The sequence below is a fragment of the Salvia hispanica genome, chromosome 3 (assembly GCF_023119035.1).
Source record: "Salvia hispanica cultivar TCC Black 2014 chromosome 3, UniMelb_Shisp_WGS_1.0, whole genome shotgun sequence".
Lineage (NCBI taxonomy): Eukaryota > Viridiplantae > Streptophyta > Magnoliopsida > Lamiales > Lamiaceae > Salvia > Salvia hispanica.
The window spans coordinates 40,690,121-40,712,043 of record NC_062967.1 but is presented as its reverse complement, the minus strand read 5'-3'; the positions used below and the strand labels follow the sequence as shown (position 1 = coordinate 40,712,043).

The following is a 21,923-nucleotide window of genomic DNA, read 5'->3' as shown; positions in this document are numbered from 1 at the left end:
CTATATCAAAGATTGAGTGTTGCACTTTTATTCAAATGCACTAACTTTTGGTCTTGTGTTTTGTAAACAGTGTTGTTGTGTCACATGGTGATGAATGATGATTAGTGTAATTCACACTAGAAACTAAGGCTCAATTTTACAAATAAAATTTGGTAGATTTTTGGTGTAAATGAAAGTGCAAATTGGGTTGAACATTGATATAAACATATAGACCACACAATATGTATATATACATACATTGCATGTGAATATGCACTGGCAAAAAAAGGAATTATGAGAGGTGGCCTTGCCTGTGCATAAAAAAGGAAACAGAAGGCAAGTTAAACAACTCAATCACTACTACCATCCAAACAATAACACCACAAAACCATAATCTCTTCGCCCTAAAAGAATATATCCAGCTGCATTGGACTGGAGTAGTCACGTGCAAACGGACACCGGAATGGCACTGCCAAAAACGACACAACGTGCGAATTCCAGGTCCAAAAACTCACGCCAAAGAGCCCGTGCTTCTCTAGCTCATGCCATAAAAACCCAACAAAGTGAAATGTGGAAGCCCTTTTAACCAGTTATTGCTTTTTCCTCAAGTTAATCTTTGCCCTAGCGCGGGACTTCAGTTTGTATCCAAATGCAATTGCTGTTAGGCCTATTTTGTCGATCTGTTTCTCCTTTTTGTCGTACAGAGCAAAACAAAAAAAGAGGACGGGTAGTCCTGCAGCAAGCGAAAGGTGACATGAGCTGATGAACTGTGGTAACTGATAAGTAAAACGATGATTAGATCAGCGCATGAAATCAGGACATACCTATAGCAAAAACATTATGTGCTGAAATTGCTCCAAGGATACTGAGAAGCAATAATGAAAGAACAACCTGTTTCACGAGCAAAACAAAAAATCTTAAAACTGTCAGCTCACACATCATTCATATGCACGCTTATAGATCCATAACGAATGAAGTTGGCGTCATTGTCATGGCTTCAAGTTCAATTTTTGTACCCTGAAAATGAAATAGTGAGTTGTAGCAAAAAAGCGAAATTTACCTTGAAGAAGAGTCTATTGTCATTTCCTTTACAAAGTAATTTGAATTCCCGAGCAGTAGAATTCCATATCGAAACCACAGATAAAGCAAAATGGTGGAAAGCAGCTGCAGAGATATGAAATTTTGATCCGGAAATCTTTTCTAGTTTATATCCTAATCTGCAGCAAATATAATGAAAAGTGAGAATTTAGAGCACTGCTGATATGCAAACCCCCCCCACCCCCCCATCCTAAGTTTATGAAACATCTGCATAACTACAGCAACAGTTGGCGATTCAGATATTTCTAGTTACTCTACAGTCTGAAGTTTAGCAACATAATTAACAAGCATAAGCGAAAAAGAAAGTAAGGATATGTCTACATTTTTTCGGGTAGTTTTCCATGGACAAAGAGGAAGACTGATCCCATCAATAGAAGCTTGGAAAGTGAAGTTATGAAGGTCAATCCAGTGGCTATAAAATTATAGTAAAATGCAGCCAAGAATGCCAGTACAGTGAGTGTCAGCTTTATGTCCCTCCAAAGTAGTGTTTCAGCAACTGCAAAAGTCACCAAGATCAGGTTTATGAAATGCGTATTAGCTCCATATCAAATACTCTGATCAGGTTGTTGATCGTGTTATATACTATCGGGTTAGCACCTCACAAGATGAATCTATCAGGAATAGCAATATCAAAAGCGAATGTATAAATGTACAAAAAAAATGATAATCCGACGAAAGGAACCACGATAAAATATGCAGAAAGTGCATTATAAATTTAGGAAAATTTTTAGAGTACACGATAACAAAGAAGAGGATTGCCATGAGCAGGAACCAAGAGACACTATCGGACTCAAAATAAAACCACAGAAAAGAAGCAAAAAACTGACACTCCAGTCCACAAGTAAAACCTAAGGCTAACATATTAATCGAAATCAGAAAGTTTAACTTTAATATACTCAATTAGATTAATCTGTTTTCCCCCCAGGCAATTCCACAAAATTTGTCCAGCTTTATCCTTTTAAGTGATTCAAATTATCATTCTAGCCCTTTGCTCCTTAAATCTAAAAAAAATGGAGACATAATGGTCACATCCTGATTCGAAAAATGCTAACAAAGTTAATATATTATGCAAGATAAGGCTGAGTCGTCGCATATGCATCTGATTCAACAATGGTCAGTGATCTATTACACGAAGTTGAGCAGAAAGCAAAAGATTGGCACCTTTCCCACTGCCAAGAAGTAATTCAACTTTAGAAGGCCCCTTTCTTTCAATTTGAACACCAGCTCTCCAATGTCGGTATGAGTCAATAGTTCTTCTAATTCCCTCCTGCAGAAAAAATATCAACTTAGGATCATCAGAAAAAATTAACAATAGTACAATTTAACATCCCATGAGGCCGCATAATCTGAGATGACCCTTTCTTTTCTACTGGATAGAGATGGTTGACAATTCCCAAAGGAAACAACTAGCATACAAACACCTTTGGCATTCATTTGGCAAAATTTAATCTAGCTGAAGAAAACTCTAGGATGACTCAACAAAAAATTGTTGATTGAAATGGTACGCTATCTACCCACCCCTTATATTAAACTATCCCTATGGTAAAAGAAAGTAAGTTAACTCATCAAATGTCCATGCCTAACAGACCTGTAGGGGTACAATCGGGGTGTAGCCAAGAAGGTCATTTGCTTTCGAACAATCAAAGGTTCTGCTGACAGACAGAAGTCGAACTCTTGAAGGTATCAACTGTGGTACCTTCATTCCAAAAGGTGCAAATATTTTATACATTAACTCCGCCATATGCGCAATTGGCATCACAAGGAAGGCAGGAACTTTGGTTCTTGGCCTGCATGGACAACATCAGAAATTAAGGTACCATGTATTGCTTGTAGCAGAACATATAAATAAGCAGTAGCCCAGGAAAGGGTTTGTTGTAGAACCATGCACAGAAAATCTAAATAAACAACAGAGCAAAAAAGTATTTGTGAAAAAGCAAATTTCAATGATAAAGTCAACATGATTACGGCTATCCTCCAGACATATGTCTGACTATAGCAAAAGCGCAAAGTCCACAACAAACGAGCTTGCTCGAAAATATTTGTTGGTTTGACTGGTAATAATAGACCATTGTAGGAAAAATTCAGAAATTCTGTACATGAGGTTCAGGTTGCACCCTGATAGATTCTATTGAAGATTTGAAATGTTATAAGAATACAAGAGGATAGATATTTGATAACTGCTTGGAGGGGCGAACTCGATATTTGATACAAAAGTACCTTTCATAGCCAAGACCTTCCAGAATGATAGAGACGAACTCCCAAAATTTAAGTGGTTCCCCATTGGTAATGAAATATGCCTGCAAGCACGACCGTGCAAATTAACAACTATGTCACCATGGTTTCCATCCTCAGTCAATAAAACAACCCTATGCGCAAAGCTTCTTGTTAAATCAAATGAGCTAGCACTAAAGTAAAATCTCAAAAGTCTTATGCATTTGAAATATACACCCCCAAGCAGAACAGTTATACATTTAACAAACTACAGTATCCAATGCATATACAGACAGTGGAGGAAATCTGGCCCAATGTGTTAGAAAATGCATTGTGCTGCAGTGGGATCAGAACATAAATTTGACAAACTCGAGGAAGTTATTTATAATGTTGCATAAAAATATTTAAACCAAATATATATACGCGCTTTTACTTCAGGCAAAACAGCTAGGATTGCAGCATGGGTTTTTTTATCTATATTGAATTAATACCAAGTAGAAGATGATAACATCATAGCAAACTTTGAACACCACAAACCAATTATTTGGTCTCTATAAACACCTACTTTCTTTGAGACTGAAAACATCCTCAAGCATGCTCAAACAGTAAAAATGTAAGCAGACTCAGTAAGTAAGATAATTTAGTGGTTTAACAAACTAAAGCATTTGAACTAGAACTAAGGGCTTAAAATATTCTGGTCAGCTGGGACCTGCAATAAAATCACAAATGCAAATAAAAATCTACCTGTCCAGATGCTTTATCTGCTGTTGCCCCTCCAGATGCCAAAGCTCGCTCGGCACAAATGTGAGCATGTGCAACATTCTCAACATAGGTAAAGTCATACATGTTCTTACCATCTCCAATGATGAACTGGACACTCCACACATCAAAGAAGTTAACAGAGTTTGATTTTGAGATTTTGATAATTCATTATGAACTAAATGTCATTGCACACCAATATAATATCAGATCAGAGTTTCAGGATCTGAGGATTACTGAAAAACGACTAACAGAAAGGAAATCCATAGCAACATTTATATAAGAGTTAAGATGAATTCATGACCACAAATTTCTCAGTCCCAATGCTCAAGCAGAAGCAGGCAGTATAACACAATTACTACAAAATGTAAACCCAATGCACGAAAATGAGTCACAGGATTCCTTTTATTAGTCTCATGCATAATAAAGTTTCCAGTATCTAATCATGGAGGAGCAAGATTCGACAGATGGATAGAAAAAGCCAATACTTATCGTTACCTTTAATTTCCCAGACCTTGCTGCAGAAACTAATGATGGAACAAACAACCTATCACCAGGGCCAAAAATACTGCTAGGTCGAATGCAGCATGTTAGAAGTCCATATGAACCATTTGAATTGATAACTAGGGATTCTCCTTCAGCTTTTGTGTCAGAGTACGAATCATAGTGCTGAAAATCAATACAATATTTCAAGATTTAGGTACGGTTTAGATGAGTGTGACCCATGAAGTAGCCAAGCAATGTCAAACTTCGGCATTCACGAGATTGATTTGAATAAGGTATACAAGACTAATCAGTCAGGGAGGGGGAGAGAAGAAAGAATAAGAAAAAAGTGGATGGAATAGATACTTCATACTTCAAATAAAAAATGATGCATTCAAATTATTTAAATAAAGAAATTTTGTCAGCAATAATACAAATATCGCGTCTAGCTCAGAATCATACAGATAGAAAACCATTTCGAAAATGCATAACCCTTCCATTTACCTTAGCAGGATAGGGTAATGATTCATTTCCATTAGATATACCATGGACTCCATCAAAGACAACACTTGGAGAACTTGTATATATAAGCCTTTTAATTTTCAGCTTAGAACATGCATCAAGAATGTTCTGGGTTCCTGTTAGACATGTATACAGAATAAGTAAAAGAGTAAACGCGGCAGCTGTAGTGAAGAATTAGATGCATACAAGGAATAACCAAAAAACACTTACTTTTGCTAATGTACACAATGCCCAGAAAACTAACCTTGTACGTTGACAGAATAATGTAGCCGATAGTTATTAATGGATGAATCCGGAGCAGCCATATGGAATACAACCACAACTCCTATGCAAGCTGCAATAGGGATGAAGCTGACTGGAATTATTCCAAACAACACTATATACTGAACTTAAAAATAAATAAATAAACTGAAGCACAGTATGTCAATGAAGAAGTGTGCAAGGGATAAAAACATATTACTACGTACATGATAACAGATTCTTAGATGTGCATCACAAATTCTAGGCATCTATGGTTTCACACTATCAGCAGTACAAGACTTCTTAAAGATTTAGGACAAGGGCATGACCATAGCTATCCATTACGAACAACTTCTCAACAAGTAAACGGTATTTTATGTCAATGAATCACTTTCTATGTTAATGAAGAAATGCACAAGTAATCAAATGAGTTGCATCATTACAGATTCTTAGCAAGCACATTCTAATTCCAAAGCTGAATGCTGCTTGATGTGCATTATGCATCTTTGATAAAAAAAGTCAGCCGTGGAACTGAAAAAGAAAGCCATCCATCAAAAGCTAAGTGCATGCATCAGTAGAAGTTCGCTTCATTTCAACAAAATTAACTTCTCAGGTTAAATCTCAGCATCAATCCACGCCCATCAAATTCTTAATCCTGATATAGTTTGACTCGTGATGTCTCAAGCAATTACAAGGAGATAGAAATTGTCAACCAGCTCTAGTCTCGAGCTCTCGTTATATTCTACCTCTCTTAAACTTGCTTAAATGGTTTATAAGACAATCCAACGACATCCATAGTGATCATAAGCTAGATAAAACATGCGAAGCAAACTCCACTATTGCCTATTCCTCAACTCAGCCACATTTCCAAAAAAGCATACACAAATGCATACTCCTATATTAATTATTAACCCTAAATTAACAAGATGATACTGTAATAACCAACCCTTAAACACTTGTGCTTTATCGCGAAGATCTACAGACACATAGTCGGCCCGGCCAGACTTCAGAGCTTCGCCGAGAACCCCATTCTCCTCGTCGCTGTCGAGCTCGATGGTGGGCCCCAAATCCCCAATGCGAACCGAATACATGCCGTATCTGATGAGCATCACCACCAGATGCCGCGCCGCAAATCCCCTGCCACCGGTCACCAAGCACCACTTCTCTTCGCCGCCCATTTTCCCGGCGCTGAGCACCAAAGACGATGTCAAAGCGACGTCGTATCAGCCGAAAACAGCCGGAATTAAAATGTGTAAACTGAATTATCAGTCAATTGCTGATCAACGAACTAATCAAATTTGCATTGCTACAGAAATTGAAATGGAAATTTTGATGGCTGGAGATTTCACCTGGATCTTCGAACTGAAAATGCGATCGACTGATTAACGAATTGAATTATGAAATTAAAACACAAAATTATGCCATTATCAGAATAAAAAATTATAATTTGAAAGACTCAAACCATAACGTGGCTGTTTATCTCCCACAATCGATATAAAAATTTTGGAATATTCAGAAAAGGCGTGGGGAACATCATGAAAATACTTTAAATTATAAAATTAAACAATTTCCCTCCATTTATCTCCTGCTTATATTTGAAAATAAGAGCAATCTGCAGTCCTTCCTCGAGCTCGAACATCTAATCAATGGCGCCCCCTTCCAAATCAAAATTCAGCCCTATTTCCCCATCCTCTTCAAAATTTCTCAATATCGCATTGGATGATGACGATTTCCAAGACTACCCTTCCCCATCTCCCAGAACCAGGTCAATCCTGCCGCTTAAACCAAGCAATTTGACGGCTCATCGCCCATCGAAACCCCCGAAAAGACGGAAACTGGCGAATCTCGAGAAGGAAAATCGTAACGTTGCTGAAGCAGATTCAGATTTGGGTTGTGGGCTGGACTCAATTGAACCGACACTTGATTTTTTGAATAATAAAAGGGTTAGAGATTGCACTCGCGCTGATAATGTGGGTGAGTCGAGAAATTTAGAGCCAATCAGAGAAGATGAAGAAGGAAACTGCCGCGAAGAAGCTTCGGAAGGAAGCTCGCGGCTCGATGTGCTGCTCAAGCTGTGTGCTGAGGTGGATGAGACGGGTAGTGATGATGCTGGCGATGATATGAAATGTGATGTTGTGATTTCATGCCCTCTCTGTGGGACTGATTTATCTGAGTTGAGCGATGAAGGGAGGCATATTCACACTAATGAGTGCCTGGATAATGTGGAGGCCCCTGCTCATGTGAGAAATTTTGCTTGTTTTCTTTGATTTTGTGTAGCTTTTGTTATGTGTGTGCTGTTTTAGTATGCAGTTTTGTGCTATATTTAGGTTTATTTCATCCTAATTTGTGGCTGTGCCAATCTATAATGTGATTTATTTATTGTGCCTTTGAAATCTGAGGTGGAAGAAATATTCGCTTTATGATGTTGTGTGGATGTGTTAGAGAGGTATCAACTTGCATTTGCAGGATTCAGAATTCATAGTGGAGGTTGAGGCTGCTACTATAATTGGATGGTCTAAGCTAACAGAAAACTTGGCTTTAGGCCTAATAACTAAATCTGAAGGATTCTTAGAGTTCAATGTGTCATTAGGTGCCTTGTTATTGTAATTTGCAGGAAAAAGATGTTTCAGATTAATTGGGATCTAAGTTGGAGATATTGGATCTGTTGCTCAATTGATAGCTGCCATAGATATTGTTTTTATCTGAGATTAACATAATGGGTTTCAGGTGGCTGCCGGTAATGATGACGCAGGAGCTAATCAGTGTCCTGGCCAAGTATTAGATGGTTCTCCTCTAAAACCTTTGACAACTGATGTGGATGTTTCTCCAGTTGTAGAGTGGCTACGCAACTTGGGCCTTGGAAAATATGAAGAAATTTTTGTTAGACAAGAGATTGACTGGGATGCACTGCAAACACTGGAAGAAGAGGTTTGTACTGTTTCTTGATTGTAGCTGCGGGCATTTTTTATGCTTTGTGGTAGGGCCTTTATAATTTATATGATTCTGGCACTTGGGAATCACTGAATTAGTAACTGCATTCTCTAGAAATTTGCTGTAGGACAATTGTTTCTTTGGCATTATATAATGCAATGATACTAATTTGTAAAACTGTATTATGGCTATTGCACAAGAAATGTAACATTATGAAAAAGGTGTGATTATAGTTCGGAATCGTGCAACCAGTGTTAGAATAAATGTTCATGCTAAAACATGAAACAAACTGCCTAACGAAACTATCGAAGGGATTTCAGAAATTTAAGTCCGCAGCTTCAAACTCATGTGTGAATCTGTGATATAGTGCTGGATTAATATTTTGGAGATAATTTGATTTATCAGTGAAATTGATTCTCAATCTGTTGACATATATTTGAACCTGCGGATGTGCCTTCCAATATGCAAGAATAGATAAATTATAATATATGAACATATAATTTTTGTGCAATAATGAAATCGTGTAAGCATGCCTAGGAATTTTAGTTTGTGATAGACAAGTACCTTTTTACAACATGGGCTGATGCCATCCCCCATGCATTAGGTGCTTAGGCTTACCAAGTTGGTACTATATGGATCCTTTCTTCATCGTTTATACACTAAAGAATCAATTGTCTTATTGCAGGATCTGTGTAACATTGGCATTACAACACTTGGTCCAAGGAAAAAAATTCTTCATGCTCTCAGCGAGCTAAGGAGTGAGTTGACCAGGATGGTGGAACCAAAGACAAATCCCTCAAGAAGTGTACCAGATGAAACTAAACTAGGGATGAACAAGTTAATAACAGATTTTTTTCCGGGTTCTCACCCTGTTAAAAGAGCTGAAACTGGTACTAATGGACAAAGTAGTGTTCCGAGAAGTAAGGCAAATACTAGCAATAGGAGAACGGAAAAGAAAGATCATGTAAGAAATGGGAAACAGAAAGATGTTCCTTCGTGGTGTAGCATTCCTGGTACACAATTTCGTGTGGTAAGTTATGCTTTCGACATAGTTATTCTGCAATTCTTTTATTGATAGTTAGTGTGAGTTGATAGTGTAGGTGAGATATTAATTTTGAGTTCATATTATAAATTCATCCTAATGTTAAGTTTCATATATTTTGCAGGATGGCTTTAAGTATCTAAGAAGGGATTGTTCTCATTATTTTCTCACTCACTTCCATTTAGATCGTAAGTCCTAGTGGATAAAGTTAAAGAAATGTTAGTAGGATATGACTTTTTTTGACTTGATTTAGCTTGTCAATTTCTGCAAAATAGAAATGTCCAATTGTAAGTTATATGAATAACGAGAGATGCGAAAAATACAAATAGGTGAGAAACATAGTGCTCGTGCTGATGCGTTTAGCACTATAAACTGCAAGAATCACCTTTAACTTGAAGCAAGCAAGGGTGATAAAATGAACAAGGCTTAGATGATTGAACGCTTGTCTGTTGAAAAAGTTGAAGGACTCAAACAACCTTACGCCGCCCACTTTGTTGAAATTTGTAATTGTTTGGAAGAAGGGGAGTTACTTAAGACATTATGTTTCCCTTCTATCTGCAGATTATCAAGGACTTACGAAGTCCTTCAGTCATGGAGTGATATATTGCTCCCTAATTACAGCAAAGCTAGTCAATCTGAAACTTGGAATTCCATGGGCAAATATTCAAGTTTTGCCTCTCCGTGAAAAGATAAATATTGCAGGCACGAATGTAACTTGCTTTGATGCTAATCACTGCCCTGGTGCGATCATAATGTTATTTGAACCACCTAATGGTAAGGTGTGTACAAAAACTATTGAAAAACATCTCTTTTAGTTTTAGTGTTTTTGGTGTTTCTCTAAGTTAGGTTCTATTCATATTGCAGCCTGTATTACACACTGGTGATTTTCGATTCTGTGAGGAAATGACAGAGCTGTTCAATTTGCAAGCTTGTCCAGTCCACACTCTCATCCTTGACACAACCTACTGCAATCCCCAGGTAATAGATGCTGAAAGCTAAGAACTATTTTTGTTCCTAATTATATGTATAGAGTCAATGTGGCTTCACATATACTTGAACTCTTCTTGTACTTTTCAAAGACAAGTATCATATAGAAAGTATCGATATGTCAAACATAACATATGTTTCAGAAATGATCCTTACCTCTATGAATCTTCTCTGTGTCTCATAGATCCCATTTATATCAGGGTCTTTTTATTCCACCTACCACTCTATAGCAACATGATGTGTGGGATTGTATTTGTACCTATCTTCTCCTAGCACCTGCTACTTCTTTATCCTGTTAAATTGATGATTGCTTCTTGTCCACTGTTGTAGTATGACTTTCCGAAACAGGAGGCCATAATCCAGTTTGTCATTGATTCCATCCGAGCTGAAGCTTTCAACCCAAAGACCTTGTTTCTAATTGGCAGCTATACCATTGGTAGGTGTCTATAATACGAATTCAGAGAACAGTTATTTGTCCGTTTGTAAACTATGATTTCAACACATCCAATACTTTGGTTTGAGACAGGAAAAGAAAGGGTGTTTCTAGAGGTTGCTAAAACACTGCACAAGAAAGTCTATGTCACTGCTGCAAAACTACGAATCTTGGAATGTCTTGGATTCAAACAGGAAGATATGCAATGGTTCACCACAAATGAACAGGAGAGCCATATTCACGTCGTTCCCATGTGGAGTATTGCCAGTTTCAAGAGACTAGACCATATGGCTAAACATTACATGGTAGTGAAAATGGATCTCATAAATATTCAGCCTGTTTTAACACATGCTTATTCTTGCAGTTACATGAATATTTTCTTCAATCTTGTAGGGTCGGTTTAGTCTGATTGTTGCATTTTCGCCTACTGGTTGGTCGTTCGGTAAAGGAAAGAAGTCGACTGGGAGAAGGTGGCAGAAGGGCACTATGATAAGGTCCAAATTTCCTACAAGTCCATTCGGTTTGACAAAACATCTCGCATTCTAACTTGTGTTATGATGTTTTTATACTTGTTCAGATACGAGGTACCATACAGCGAACACAGCAGCTTCATGGAGCTGAAGGAGTTCGTAAAATTGATATCTCCTGCAAACATCATCCCGAGCGTGAACAATCACGGCCCAGATTCGCAGAATTCAATGGTATCCCAACTCTTGTCTTAAGCAAACTCCAAAATCAATGTTGTAAGCAAACGCATATAAACATAAGTGCTGCATAATTATCCTACTTCATTGATAAAAAAAAATGCAAAAATACAGAGACATGTATATAATTAGGCATGCACAAACCGAACCGAACCGTCGGTTCACGAACCGGAACCGGCAACGGCGGTTTGAACCGGCAGACGGTTTGGCGGTTCTAGCGGGCCGGTTCAGGTTCAAAAAAATGTGAAACCGGAACTGTCGGTTCAATTGTTAAACCGGCGGTTCAATTAAAAAATATTTATTTATAAAATTTGATTTTTATATATTAAAAATAATTTTTACAAATAAATGAATATATGAAATTCATAATATAATAGCCCAGGGAAGTGTTATATTGTTAACTCAATACTTAGTTGTTAACTACAACTAAATAATAGCCATTAGATATTTAAATTAACGGTCTAGATTATCAACCTTGAAATGTCAATACGATAAAAAAAACAAATAAGGGTATTAAGGTCAATTTACAACAAATTAGTTGTAACTAACTTTTGAAAAACATCTCATAACTTTAAAACGTATATAACTTTCTCGATTTAAATTATTTTTTCGCACAACATATATCAAATTAAAGATAATTTCATAAGGATTCTAACGAGATTTCACTTGCATATGTTCCGACGTCAAAATTTGAAAAAAAAATTGAAATTTTTTTATTTTTTCGTACAACACAAATGTCAAAATAGTATATAAAATATGTCAATATAATACATGTAGAATGTCAATATAAGCAACGTGTTAACATTCTCAAAGCATTGTGTTGATATTTTTGATACACTATATTGACATTTTCATCCAAAAACCCTAATTTGATCTCCTCCGTCCTAGCTAAGATGACACGTCCCTTTTTTCACGTATTTTGAAAAAATGATAATAAATAGTTAAAGTGAAGAGAAAATAAAGTAAAAAAGATAATAATATAGAAGATAGTGTCTTCTACAATATTCTCTAACTTACTTTAATTGTCTCTATTTTAACTATTTATCATCATATTTTTCAAAACAAGTGCGAAAAAGAACGTGTCATCTTGTCTGGTGTTACTTTAAGAGGTGGTGACACCCTAACACTCCCTTTACTCCTACTACTCTATCTTCTATTATTATAATTTAACAACAAATATTATTACATGAACTATTATTCATTAGTTTTTTATCATTATCGATTTGCTTATGTTTATAAAGTTATGTATATGTTAACTAATAAATACTATTATACACATTAAAAGAATAATTATTATACAAATTGTATAAACCTAACGATAACTATTATACAAATAAATATTTGTCTATATACAATTCATATTTCTCAATAATTATTTATATTTATTTTTATCTATCAAGAATATATTCAAATAATAATTTTTTTTATATATATTATAAAAAAAATAAAGAAAAGTAGAAGACAAAAGAGAGTTTTGTATCCCACATTAGAAAAAGATGAATGAATGATCTAAACATGTAGTTATAAAAGAAAATATTTCAACATATTTTGTCCCACATTGAAAGTGAAACATAAAACATTCAAGGATGTCTCTAAAAATGAGAAAATCAAGAATGGTTTCATAGAATGCATAAGCAAAAAAAAATTAAATTAAACCGGTGAATCGGCCCGGAACTGGCAGTTTTGGCCGGAAAATCGCCAGTTTTGAACCGTCGTTGGAACAGGCGATTTTTTGAACTGTGTGCTCACCTATATATAATCAGTTAAAATCTACGTTGTTATCTTTGTTATCATATCTAACCAACTTGTGTTTTGCTCAATTAACTGATTCATTTAAATAATGTTAGTTGTCTCTGTCAATTAGTTGATTGTTTTCAACGAGAAAATGTCAACTTGCCTAACTTTGTATGAATATCCAATGATAAGCATCCACGGTGTCCCTTTTAGAGCATCATCGTACGAAAAATAGAATCTTTGTTTTTGTCGGTGATGGAAGGAACAAGTCGCACCACGGTTATGCCACCTACCGTTGACCGGCGAGCCGCGACAGAAGTAATTTAATTATGCCTATTTTTTTTATAATTTATTGTGGTAATTTTGTACACCCTCCATTTCAATATATATGAAATATTTGGTTTCACTAGTAGATTTATATAGTGTGGTTTTGTGAGTTAATAAATAGGGAGTAAAGTAAAAAAGATAAAAAGTAAAAATAATGTTGTTTTCATTTTAAAAAATATTTCATTTTTAATAGGTAAAAATATTTTATTTGTAAAGAGAGAAGGAGTACAGGTTAGTAACTTATACACCCCTGTTCCATGTTAATAAAGTCATTTTCATACATAATTGAGTTACTAACTTTAACACACTATTTTTAAACTCATTAATTCTCGTCTCATTAATATGGACAATAACGAGAAAGCTCATTTGGTAAATTTGACTTATAGTAGCATAAAATAATATACTAGGATGATATAAGCCTATTTCTATATTGACTATTTCTTTCAAAAAATTTTAATATACTATGTATTGCCTTTTTTTTATTGTTGGAATCTTTTTGGTTTGTTGTTTATTACTTCTTTCGTCCAAAAATATAGATTAGTTTTTTGCATTTTGGGTCATTTTCCCAAATTTGACAAAGTCTAAATAAGAATCTTTTGAATTGCTAATAACGTGAATCATACAATCCACAATAATACTACTTCCACAACTTCATTAGAGAGATAAAAAAGTCCATGTTTTAAAAATGTATATTCTTATAGGACAGACTAAAAAAGAAAAAAATGTAATTCTTATGAGACGGAGGATATCACGTATGAAGCACTTGAACTTATTAGAAAATCCATACCAAAATAATATGCTTTACTTTAATTATTTCAGTGTAGAAAGGTGGCATGGACGACGTGATCAAATATAGGAATGCCCAAAAATGCCCTTGGGGGGGTATTTAAGTCTTTTAAAATCTTATTAGTGAATGAGTTAAATGCTAGGGGTTAATGGTGTTATTTTTTGCTAGGAGTGTGTGGGGATAAATTTGCTAGAGGACTAAACATGTAATTCACTCTCTTCTTTATAAGGTCAAACAATTTCTTAAAAGTCATGTCAAGTCAAAATGTAACTTTTTTTTGTGAACGAAATAAAGTACTCTGTAATTAACTTTCTTTATACTGTTAAATGAATTTCTAAGTTGATTGTCTTAGTTTTATATTAACAATTTTCATGTAATAATATTAATAATACTCCATCTGTTCTTTAAAGTTTGTCCCAATCTGATCCAGCGCGAGTTTTAAGAAATTGTTTAACTTTGTATTAAATGAAGGTGTGTAGTGGAATAATGGTCTCACGTTGAGGAAATTGAGGTGTATTTAATGCCTATTTTTGGTAAGATTTCAAGTGGGACAAACTTTGTGGGACGGATGAAAATGATAATGGAACAACCTTTAGGGGACGAAGGGAGAAATAATAATAATAATAATAATAATAATAATAATAATAATAATAAGGTTTTTTTTGTAATAAGTTCCAGATTTAGGTTAATAATAATAATAATAATAATAATAATAATAATAATAATAATAATAATAATAATAATAAATTTTTTTTTTTAATAAGTTCCAGATTTAGCTATAAGTCAATTCTAAATCGTTGAATTAGACCTAACCAAATAAAGAAGTGATGGAACACGTAGATCATATTACTATTTCTTAATCCCACCGTCCATGTATAGTCTTTCACCTTCTGGATTGTAGTATTTAGAAGATTGTATGAGTAAAATTTCATATAAGGGATCATTTAAGTAGATGATTACATTACATAGATTTTGAATATTCAGAAGTGGAGTCATCTTAAAAATGCATATAATATCCAATCCACGATTAAAACTAATCCTATATCATTAAATTTTAAATGAGTGGTAAGAGTAAAGATCACAGATTTTAATAAATAGTAGATAAAATATCAACAAAATGATATAATAGTCAATCTATTACTCCCTCGTCCCTCTATAGTAAAGACGTTTCTTTCGGCACATGATTTAAGAAATTGTGTTAAAAGTGAGTTAAGTGGAGGAAGAATAAAGCAGGAAAGGAAAAAAGTAGAGAGATGAAGAGAAAATAAAGTACTAAGAGAGAAGAAAAGTTAGTGTTTTATATCAAAATAGGAAATGATATGAGAATTTCAACACAAATACCCGAAAATGTCTACGCAGTTTTATTGATATTGTACATGCATTATATTGAAATTTTTTGATGCATTTATTGATATAAAATCTGGTAATCAATATATATAAAATTGAAATAAATTTTTTTAAATTTCGTAATCTGATCCTCGTCAGAACATATGCAATATAGATCTCGTTAGAATTCTTATAGAATCGCCTTTAATTTGATACTCCCTCCGTCCCGAATAATTCGTCACCATTTGACCTGACACGGGTTATAAGAAATGTAATAGAAAGTGAGTTGAAATAGTTGGTGGCATGTTGGTCATACTTTTTTATATTAGTTTTATAATAAAATGTGAGTGTGAATGAGTTAGTGGAATGAATGACCCACAACCAAAAACGATAAAAGTGAAAGGTAATAAATTTTTAGGGACGGATGGAATTGGAAATAAGTGACAAATTTTAAGGGACAAAGAGATTATATTTTTTACGAAAAAATAATTTAAATCAAGCAAGTTACATAAATTTAAAGTTTTAAGATGGTTTTGAGGAGATAAAAAATAGTTAATTTTAACTACCATATCTAAGAATTGACATTAATATTCTTTAAGTTAATTTTTTTTAATTAAAAATATAATTCAATTGATATTATTTTAGCATAATCTAATAACTAAAATTTAGTAATTTGGGATCGCAAGTTAGATAGCATTTGATCATACTCCTTCAGAAGTGCGTATTAATGGTCCCGGATTCTTTTTTGTTCCATATATGTACTCATGCAATGATAATTTTATAAATAAATCTTAAACAGAATCCAATGTATGAGTTACCATATTGAGAAGTATGCCGTGCAACACAGAGTCTTTAAAATTACAAAATTTCATAAACTTGTGGTCAGTTTTATAAATTTTAAAATTAGAATATAAAAGTATATATAGTTTTCAATTTTTTGCAATCATCCATAATGTTAAAAAAATGATAAAATCAAATATAATATGAAATAAAATAATGTTTTTTTGAACAAAACAATGTTATTTTGGGAAAAATGGAGTATCATTCTACTTTGAGTGTCGAAATAGTTTGGTTGTGTCACATTAGTTTCGAACTTTACTATGGGACAGTTGCATAAAATTTAAAAGTTACTCTATTCGTCCCACTCAGTTACATAAAATTTAAAAGTTACTTTATTCGTCCCACTCAATATGTTCACATTTTTTAGTGGCACGAGATATTAGGAGAAGTTGTTAGATGAATTAAGTAGAGAAAAAAAAAGTATTAGTTGATTATTTTAATAAGGATAGTGATTTATTTCCAATTATAAAAAGTGGACATCTCGAGAGAGACAAACTAAAAATGAAAGGTGGACAACTTGAGTGAGATGAAATGAGTATAATTTTATACTCCCTCCATCCCACGTTACTTGAGGCGTTTCTTTTCGGCACGAGATTCAAGAAAGTTGTCTTTAGTGAGTTAAATAAAAAGTAGAAGAGAGAATAAACTAAGAGAGAGGAGAGAAGGTAAAGTAAAAGAAAGAATAAAGTACTTCTTCGTCCCAAAAAAGTTGAGTCGTATTCCTTTTTAGTCTGTCCCAATAAAGTTGAGTCATTTCCTTTTTTAACAAAAGACAAAACATCTAATCACTCTTTTTTTATTTCATCATTTACTTTACTCTCTCTTATCTTTCCTACTTTTTTCATCTTTCCTATTTATGAAATATAAATTCTTAACCTCCGTGCCCAAAAGTTGTCTCAATTTTTATGGGACGGAGGGAGTATTATAAGTGTGATTAGATGTTTTGTTTTTAGCCAAAAAGAGAATTGACTCAAGTAACTTGGAACAACATAAAATGGAATACGACTCAAATAACTTGGGACAGAGGAGTATTAAAATTTCAAGAGTTATAAAACTGAATATCATTAATTTAATATCAATCATCTCTTTTATTATAGTACTATTTACAAATGATATTCTATTGCATATCAATGTATTTGTTCTACTCGGAAGAGCTAGACACATTTTCCTTTAAAATTAATTTGAAGTAACACATTTTTTCTTTTCTATTCATTAAGCTAACACAATTCTTACAATAAAAACATTATTTTTCCTACTTTATTCTCTCTGTGCGTATTCTCTCTCTGCTTATTTTTCTTAACATATGATTGTTACTAGTAGACAATGACTCTTATTGGCATTTAATAGGTTATCATCCGATGAGTTGTGGAATGCAATGAATCGAATAGATTATAGGTTATCATCGGATGATTTGTGGGTAAAGAGTAGGTGGAGTCAGCCATGATATGTCGCCCTCTATGAGTACCACTCTTAGATATTTGAAAGTGAAGGTTATAGTTGATGTGTTAGTAAATTATGTCGACCATAAATCAATGTGTTAGTAAATTAGAGTAGTGCCGGCCAAATATACAACAAATGAAGAGGAATTTTGCGATGAGCGTGCGCCTTCTTAAGTGTATATGTTAGGTATGTTTTACGACTTTACTAGTAGAAATTCAGGTAAGTTTTTGGACGGAGCTCGAAAATGACTTCGATTCTATTTATTAATCTTACGAATTAAAGAATATCTATCAAAGTCAAGCAATCCATTTTCGTATCTCGTTTTGGGCTTTATTTGACGAAGCAAGCCAACCTAAACTGTCCCCTTCGTGGTCCATGAAAAGTGATTGATATATATGGTTGGACTATAATTAATGATTAGCCAATTAATTGATCAAGAAAAACCTACAAACTAGGGTTTTAGTTCTTTTTTTATCTAAAAATTTCAAATCACGAGTGGTGAGGTAGAGTGCAAAGCAGCGAAATACCAACTACATCAAGAAGAAGAAAGCGAAAACAATAGCACGTCAATCGCAAAGCTGACCCTAAAAAAGAAGACAACAATAAGTGACCGAGCCAGAGAGAAACAAACAAAAGCTAACTAGTAAAAACCTCGTAACTAGCAACCAGGAACATCAACTAAGAGCCGACGAGGCTAAGACAAATAACAAGTAAGGAGCAAATAAGGAGCATGCACTCCCCCAACAATGTGGTCATCTTTTGTGTGGGCTTGGTGCCCTCGCCAATATTCTGATATCATCGAAACTTTCCATAACTTATCCAGACAAGATGAAACCATTCATTATTCAAGTATAAACCTAAGTTACAATCTTAATTAACCCGATAAGGAGATATTGCCACGTGGTATGTCTAACCATTCACAGTTGCAGAAACCACTTCTCTCTGCAATTGTGAGACACCATGTGGTAACATTTGTAGACTAGACTACTAAATTTTTATTCCCAGCTAAGGCGGTTAGTTAAAAGTCCCTCTGTTTACCAAAAATAGTCTCAAGAGTGGACGTCATAGATTTAATGACAGATTGGTAAAGCAAGATAGAGAATGAGTAAAAGTTGGGTAAAGTATGAGAAAGAAGGAGAAAAAAGTGGATGGACTAGTGTTAATAATTGGATAGAAACTTTCAATTTTTTGGATGTGATTTGTATGGACCCCTCAAAATGAAAAAATGAGACTATATTTCAAGGATGATGGAGTACTTACTATATAACTCCTGTATGATTTTAGCTAGACATTCATGTTTATGCACACATCAGATCATAAGTTTTAGAACTTCATCAACATGCATGATTATTAGCATACATAAATTAACCGATAAAACACATATATATCTTTGATTCCGCAATATCTGCATACAAATTAATTGGTCAATCTTCTTGATTCTTCCTCCTCCATAAGTTCAAAAACAGCCAATACGAAATTTGTACATTTTCAAAAAAAAAGTATTCATATAATCATATTCCGAATCAAAATTCTTGTATATCTGTTGGCATATGGTTTCTAAGGTTTCTTGTTCTTTCAACACAAACATGAATTGCAAATTAGACCTAGTTTTTCAAATTTTCAATAATGTCTAGGCAACTGTGTAGTACCATCTATTGAGGGTTTTCGAAGCTCATTGTCATGTTTGGCCTCTGGTGTTGTCAATTTAGTTGTCGACATCCAAAGCAATTGAGTTGGAAGTTGGCGCAATGGACTTAAAGATTCGCAATGATTTTGAGTTTCAATTATTGATTATCCAGGGATAACATTTTTGCGGGAGTTCAACCCGAACCAACTAATGCACACATGTCACAAGAATGACCGAAATAATATAAAAACACATATCCGCGATTCCTTCAATTCAAAATTTGTTAATAATAATCAAAACTGACTAGAAAACAATGAAACTAGCTATTTATAAATGGTTTGAAAATTCTAGGAACTAAAAAGAAAATACTCCCGGAAAACAATAAAAATACTCGCTATTTCTATAAGAAAATACTCGCTATTTCTATAATGAAATTACAGAAATAGAAATAAAGCTGTAAAAACAATAAAAATACTCACTCTTTAAACTATAATAATATCCTGATTTTACATCATGAGATAGCAATAATTTTGATTGCCAAATTTCGTTGTACAAAAAAATTGAAATCATGATTGCCAAATCTCATTGTACATCATGTTATAGCAATAACCTCCTCTTGCTTCGCAAACCTCGTGCGAATTTAAATCATTTCAACACAGTTGACGTTTTCGCCTCTACTAAAACTGCATCACCAACGAGTTAAAGACTTCAATCAATTTGGAGTTTCAACGTGGATAGATATCTAGCTAAAATTCATCTCCAAACTCAGTGCAAAAAAGGTTAGAACAAAAGAATTTACTGAAAATTAAATCAAAATGTGTAGTATTTGATTTGCAACAAGACCTAGAGCCGGCATACGTGCTTTTGCCTTATTTTAAAAAACAAATACAACATAAATCATTGCATGTCTCAATAATTAATCTCTCTCAAGTCTCAATCAATATGGGAAGTCACAAATCCATAAAATGGGACTAGATAAAAGAGTAACCAATTACAGCTACTTAACCATTTTAGGTTTATTACACTTGCACAAATCAAATTTATCTAGTCTATAATGAAAATGCAGAATTTTAAAACTGAAATGCAATAATGGTTATTAATCATAACCTTCTGTATTTTATAAATAAACCCACCTTCTACTACCATTTTATATATACATCACAGATTGATTTTTTTACAACCATACAGGTTACTAATATTTACAACTGTATCTTATCATTCGATTTCAAGGCGTTGATATCTGAGGCGGGAAATAAATGTTCGTGAACACGTACGTATAAGAAATGCTGATAGAAAATACCAGCAGCCGAAAATCTAATTGTTAGCAATATTGATAGTATTAACTTGTAACTTTGCATGAGTTAAGGTTAGATTGTGAAAGAATTCAATGTTAGATGCATAAAATGATGGTAATATTTTACACTTACCCCATTTGTTAGTATATGGACATAACAACATCAAACTGTAGAGATTCAGCTGTATTAATTTTTTATGCTTTCATGTTTTTGTTTCTTGATTGCTTGTTGGAGGACAATTTATGTTATTGGTGTTTGCAATAAATCTGACTGTAGAGAAATATGGAAGTTCAAAACCCTAGCTAATTGCAGCAAATAATTAGGGCTACATTAATTTATTAAACCACCCTATTTACTTATATAATATTAAACGTGTATTATCAGAAGAAATTCAAGCAGATTAAGAAGTTACTGATCGTGAGTTTAAAATAGGAAAACTATTAACTACATCAACTGAAACATGTCAGGGTTTATGGTGCACAAACATATTTTTTGCTCATCACAAAAATAACTCATGAAATAGTGTTGTTACATTATTATCTTGCATCTTCTGTTAGATATTCTAAATTATTTTGATTTGCTCGAACCACACACCATAGTTTGATTATAAGTAAAAGCAACTCTCTTTTTTCATTGCATATAATTAAATATACAGGGATGAATTATAATATGACCTCTTAAGCAGAAATATTTTGATCAAGAAACCCAAGACTTTTTTTAAAAATAAACCCTAAAATTACAAAATTAATGGGAATGATAAATGATAATCCTCTGTAATGGCAAAATATGCACGCTCTGTTGTGCAGGAAACGCAATAATTTTAAATTCTTGCTTGGAATATTTTTAGTCCTTGAAATATCATTACAAAATCCAACCACAAAAGGAGGAACTTTCTTTGCAAATTAAAAAACCTTAAAATTTCTGATTTCATTCCTAAAATAAAATGATTACCTGAATAAAATAAGATGAATTGGAAAATAGTACTGCTAATTAACAGCCAAATGAAAAAAACCCTATGTATAAAAGTAATTAACAAAGAAAGTAAGTTAGACATGTAAATTAAAACTATATAATTGTGCAACTGGATCCCATAGTGCTTTTAAGTATAACAAGAAAATAAATGTGAAGAAATGAAGATACGCTGCAGAAAATAGTGCG

At 33.7% G+C, this 21,923-nt stretch overlaps 2 protein-coding genes across 4 annotated transcripts; one reads left to right on the top strand and one right to left on the bottom strand.

Moving 5' to 3' along the window:
* Nucleotides 1-170: 170 nt before the first annotated feature.
* On the bottom strand, nucleotides 171-6,931 carry LOC125210984 (3beta-hydroxysteroid-dehydrogenase/decarboxylase). 3 transcript variants are annotated; one of them, XM_048110649.1, is made up of 14 exons: nucleotides 6,755-6,931; nucleotides 6,642-6,654; nucleotides 6,239-6,549; nucleotides 5,297-5,386; nucleotides 5,035-5,168; nucleotides 4,546-4,716; nucleotides 4,033-4,158; nucleotides 3,295-3,374; nucleotides 2,666-2,864; nucleotides 2,239-2,344; nucleotides 1,399-1,573; nucleotides 1,040-1,196; nucleotides 804-870; nucleotides 171-712 (listed from the first exon to the last, which is right to left on the bottom strand). In XM_048110649.1, the coding sequence occupies exons 3-14, from the start codon at nucleotides 6,468-6,470 to the stop codon at nucleotides 570-572; spliced, it is 1,680 nt and encodes a 559-aa protein (XP_047966606.1). In that variant the 5' UTR covers nucleotides 6,471-6,549; nucleotides 6,642-6,654; nucleotides 6,755-6,931; the 3' UTR covers nucleotides 171-569. The 3 variants fall into 3 exon arrangements, with proteins under 3 accessions (XP_047966606.1, XP_047966605.1, XP_047966604.1); XM_048110648.1 differs by having other exon boundaries at nucleotides 6,642-6,931; XM_048110647.1 differs by having other exon boundaries at nucleotides 6,239-6,480; nucleotides 6,642-6,931.
* LOC125210983 (DNA cross-link repair protein SNM1) lies at nucleotides 6,905-11,636 on the top strand. Its single transcript, XM_048110646.1, has 10 exons — nucleotides 6,905-7,532; nucleotides 8,020-8,220; nucleotides 8,909-9,253; nucleotides 9,390-9,453; nucleotides 9,827-10,044; nucleotides 10,130-10,243; nucleotides 10,583-10,688; nucleotides 10,779-10,990; nucleotides 11,079-11,179; nucleotides 11,263-11,636. Exons 1-10 carry the CDS (start codon nucleotides 6,939-6,941, stop codon nucleotides 11,405-11,407), a joined length of 2,100 nt encoding a protein of 699 aa, XP_047966603.1. The 5' UTR covers nucleotides 6,905-6,938; the 3' UTR covers nucleotides 11,408-11,636.
* Nucleotides 11,637-21,923: the final 10,287 nt, after the last annotated feature.